The sequence below is a fragment of the Apus apus genome, chromosome 5, assembly GCF_020740795.1.
Source record: "Apus apus isolate bApuApu2 chromosome 5, bApuApu2.pri.cur, whole genome shotgun sequence".
NCBI classification, from domain to species: domain Eukaryota; kingdom Metazoa; phylum Chordata; class Aves; order Apodiformes; family Apodidae; genus Apus; species Apus apus.
In genome coordinates, this window is record NC_067286.1 from 27641339 (window position 1) to 27646256 (window position 4918).

At 55.4% G+C, this 4918-nt stretch overlaps 1 protein-coding gene across 1 annotated transcript; it reads right to left on the reverse strand.

The window, feature by feature from the left end:
• Positions 1–230: 230 nt before the first annotated feature.
• On the reverse strand, positions 231–4238 carry LOC127385839 (heat shock factor protein 5-like). Its single transcript, XM_051622016.1, has 7 exons — positions 3683–4238; positions 2854–3183; positions 2156–2253; positions 1278–1445; positions 1087–1152; positions 823–895; positions 231–295 (listed from the first exon to the last, which is right to left on the reverse strand). Exons 1-7 carry the CDS (start codon positions 4236–4238, stop codon positions 231–233), a joined length of 1356 nt encoding a protein of 451 aa, XP_051477976.1.
• Between the last annotated feature and the right edge of the window lie 680 nt (positions 4239–4918).

Here is a 4918-nt window from a genome sequence, read left to right on the forward strand (position 1 = left end):
CCTACTTTGAAGACCTGCTTACAAATATTTAAAAATACTAAAAAGACAAATAACTTTGTGGGGAGAAAAGGGAAAAGGGAAGGTAAAAGAAACAGAGCAGCTAATACCCTACAAAGTGAACAGGAAAGCAAAAAAACAGAGGTGTTTTTTTTTAAGAAAAACAAACAACACAGTCAAAATGGTCCAGCTGGCAGCTGCCGCACATCTGCCCGTCTTTGGTCACCAGCCGCTCACTCTCTTCCTTCCTCCCAAAAGCACCTCTGCTTGCAGGCTACATCTCCCTGCAGATGGAAATCTAGGAAGAAAAGAGAATGCAAAGTAAATATCAGCCCTTGTGCATGTTTCACCTGGCAGCAGAGACAGCACACTTCCATCAGGTACTATCAAAAGCAGCCTGAAAGGCAGACTAGAACTGGAGAAGTGGAGGCCTGCTGTGTACGGAATAGGAATTATGCTCATTCTGCAAGACTTGGCCTAGAAAACCACAACAAAACCAGCTGTAAGCAAAGTGCTCCCCTTCTTCCAGATACGGTATTTGTATGTGCATTTGCTGCTGTGGAGACCAACTGCCCACCATCAGCGCCAGCAAACCCATGGGTGCATGCTGGCCAACATATTAAAGCATGGTAAAAGGAGAACCCTGTCACGAGAGGCACCAGGAAGCACACTGCAGACAATCACTCCACCATTTCTGTAATAGTGTGGTCGGAGCAGCTGCCTTGCTCATCTCTAAAAAAATGCGGAATCTCTCCTTACCAGGGGACTGGCCATTGTGTGAACTGTGTCTTCTCTTCCTGCACGGGGTTGATTCCTCTGACTTACTCTCTTCTACGGAAGTGTTGACGGGCTCAGGGCTCTCTTCTGTCACTGCTGCACACAGAAGGCTGCTATTCTCCTTAAAAGAAACAAGATTAAATCAACCCAAAGATCACTCTATACTTTCCTGTAATCGCTTTAGGGACAAAAGCTTGACAGGGTGTCTGTGACTCTGATACTTTGCTGTGTTTTTCAGTAACCACCTTACTCTTGGCATGCTTGTTTTCTTCTGTTCACTGCCTGTCCTGCAGAGACAGGAAGGTGACTTACCAGTAGCTCAGCAGCAGCCCTTTCTGCAGACACCACAGCATGGGCAGCACAAAGATCTTCAGAAGGCTGCAACCAAGAACAAGGTACTGTTTGATCTGGTCCCAAGGTAATAGATGTCTCTAGAGCTCCGAGAGCCAGAGATTCCAGCAGGGCTTGACTTCTTTTGGACTGGGGAGTTAACACTGGCTCACCACAGACTCCACTTTCACCAGTTCATCCAGCAGGGGTGAACACATCTCCTCAGCCAGCTGAAACACCGTTGCAAGATCTACTTCTGTCTCCTTGCTTTCATCAGGCGTATGGCAGCGCCAGTCAGAAGGTGGAAATTCGCCTGCACAAGGTGACTGTGCTGGTGGACTCTGGAAGCAAGAAGACAGTGAACTTTTCCATCCAAAAATGACAGCAGCAGGATGTGTAGCAGCTCTTTAAGGCTTTGGAAAGGAACCTGAGCAAGCCACTCAAGTGTCCACGTATCCAAAAGCTTGAAAGCTGGTCTGCAGGTTTCTTTACAAAACAAAAAGCGAGGCTCCTATTTTGCCTTGCTTTTCCTTAACTGCCTGACTCTCAGCATGCTTGCTCTCTTCTCTCCCCTGTCTGCCCTGTAGGGAAAGGAAGGTGACTTCCCTGTGGCTCTACACTGCTGCAGGGCATCCTCTGCAGACCCTTGAAGGCATTGCAGGTGTAAGCATAGCCACGTGTTCAGACCAGACTTCTTGTCTTGGTAGGACCAGGGTGGAGGGGTACATCAGAACTACCCCATTCATGTGCTCTGCAGGGCAGATGTGTCCTGTGGAAGCCCAGCAGCTCGCCTCCAAGCCCCAAGAAGCTTCATGGCTCCTAATCTTCAAGCCATGCTCTCTGCAAGACTCAGTAAGGACCAGCCCAAGGTGGAAGCTGTCTTGTCCAGCAGCGCCTGTGCTCCCTTTGCAGACCACAAAACACTGTCTGGGTCACACAGCAACAAGGGCCTAGAACCAGCTGCCTGACAGTCCCTCCACAGCTTCCTAGACCTGCAGCTCACTCAAACAGTCTCCCCAGCTCTCACCTGGTTGCAGGAGGCTTCACCCACCTGGACAAAGCTGCTCTGGGTGCTCGGCAAAACCGCAGGGCCAGCACAGCCGGTCAGAGGGTCTGTGCAGGCAGCTGGGGAACCACAGGGCGCTGCAGCTGCAAGAATTCCAACACAGTCAGCAGACTTGCAGAATTTGGGTTTAGCACATACAGCTCTGCTGCTCACTTGGAGGAAATGTTGCCATAACCGCACAGTAAACGGAATCCCAGAAACGTTTGAAATGACACAGGAATGTGTTCCTTTCGCTTCTTCCAAGAGTCGCTAAGCTCTGAGTTTCAGAAGTTTTAGGGAAATTGAAAAAACAAACAAAACAAACCACAAAAAACCCGACAAAAAATACAAACCCACAAAAAAAAGGAAGGCAACAATTTGCTTGAAAATCTCTTCTGAAGAATAAAAGCACTGAGGTGAGGCTGAAAATTGTAGCAGAAACATTTGAGGCAAACGAAAGGAGGCAAGACTACTGTGCTTTCTAGTCTTCAGAGCATTAAAAAATGCCACATAAAGAAGCTACTAAGCAAGACAAAAAACCTCAGCGATTAAAACAGGATGAGCATAAGGAAATAGTCTACACAATACTTTTGACTGATCTTTGGCTTGACAAACTTCCCCTGGGAACACAGGAGACCAAGGGCCAGTCTACTGCTTTTCCACAGTTGCTCAGAGCTCTAGGAGCATCACCCTAGTTTCCGTACCTGGTGGGCTGCAAGCTGGCCAGCCCTGCCCTGGAGGTGCACAGCTGAGGCCACTTGGAGGGGAAGTGGTGATGCCTTGAGGCCATCGCTCCAGCGTCAGAAAGGAGGGAACAGACTGGACGACCGTGTATGTGCCTGGGGTTGCACAGCTCCGGAGCACAGGGAAGACGCCGTTCCCTGCGGAAGCCGCAGGAGGCTGGTGCCCTGGGAGCAAGCTGCAAGAACCCTGCGATGTTGTGGCATGGACTGCACTCTGGTTCTGCGATGAGGTGGACACGCAGGAGTAAGGCAGGAAGTGGTTTGGATGAGCCTGTCCTACAGCCAGCAGTCCTGCAGTTGGTACAAAAGACAGAGAAACAAGTGTTAGGGAAACGGTGTTTTCATAGGCAATGGAGAGCAACATGAGGAGCCAAGGCTCTACAACGGCACTCTTCTACTCAGAGCCTTGTGCAGAACCAACACAGGTGCACTGTCAGCTGCAAGAAAGACAATGGCTAGCACGGCACCAAGGGAATGGACATTAAGCATGGCTGCTGATGGGCTGGGGTGAGCTCTGCCTGGTTCACAGGGCAGAGCTGTGGCAGCTCCCCAGAAATCGGGCAAGGCTGTTCTGGCCATTGTACACGAGGGCTATGCTGTCGTCTACAGGCAGAGCGAAGCTCCTATGAACCCCATTCCCCGTGCTTCCTGACAGGGTCCCTACAACCGCTTCCATGCATCAGCTGAACTGAGTGGTCACCGGCAAGGCCAGGAAACCCTCCTCCCTCCCTGTCTCCCTCTGGGGAGTGCCGATGTTCAACCCCTCCGAGGCCCACCCAGCCCGTCTCACCGGCCCCGCGGGCCTTGCTCAGCACCCAGGGCGGCAGCAGCGGGTCCCCGTGCAGCGCGGTGCCCAGCAGGCGCTGGAAGCGGTTGGCCGGGCGGCTGGTCACCTCCAGGCCGGCCGCCAGCTTGGCCCTGTTGCCGCGCGTCAGGCGCTTCATGTTGAGGAGCAGGTCGGGCCGCTGGCGGCGAAAGTGCGGGCTCTGGAAGTGGTGCAGGGGCCCGGCGGAGCTGCCGCCATCGCCAGTGCCGCCCTGCGGGCCTCGCGCCGCGCTGCCCGCCGGCCCCGCCACCACTTTGCGGAAGCCGTACAGGTTTAGCTGCCGGACGAAGCTGCTGAAGTTCCTAGTTTGGAACAGCTCCGCGCCATCGCCGCCCGGCCCCGCGGCGTGGCCCGGCCCCGCGCCCAGCAGCTCCCGCTCCAAGAGCGCCTGGTCCACGAGCAGCCCTTCGCCGCGGGCGTCCCAGGCGATGGAGCGGCAGCTCGGGCTGTTCACCAGCCGCCACAGCTTGGCCGGGAAGGTGCTGGGGTTGAGCGGGGCGGGCAGCCGCGGCTCCTCCATGCCGGCGGGCGCGCAGGGACGCGGGCGGAGGCGGGACTGGCGCGGACGGCTTCTCCGTGGCGACGGACGCGGGAGGACGCGGCGGCCGCTCGCGCGCCAACGGTCGCCGCGCGAGGCCCGGCGCCGCTCCCCGCCCCGCTCGGTCCCGCCACGTGCCCGGCTCGCGCCGCACTGCCCGCCGGGGTCGGCCCCGCGTCCCCTCAGCCCCGCGTCCCCTCAGCCCCGCCATCTGCTCAGCCCTGCGTCCCCTCAGCCCCATCATCCCCTCAGCCTCATCGTCCCCTCAGCCCCGCGTCCCCTCAGTGCCACTGCAGCTCCCGCCGTGCCCCCAGCTCCCCCAGCCCCTCAGCTCCGGAAAGGAATTAGCAAGTGGGAGCAGCTGTTGGAATGGGGCAGCTTCGAGTTCTCTGGCAGTTCCCCCAAGGGGAAGAAAGGCAGCATAGCAGGGAGTGGAAGAGGAATAGGAATCAAATTGGCCCTTCCCCGTGTCCCGTTTGTCCTCCAAAACCCCAAACGTGCAGGTCTGATTTCCGCCACTCCAGAGTAGATGAGCTGGAGGTAAAATGGGATTGAGGAAAAAAGCATCGAGGATCTACCTGGCTTCCACTGGAGGAAGTATTTACTGAAGAAGAAATCTGCAGAGGGTTTTGATGAGGTAAAAAGCCAGGCCGTCCAACTGT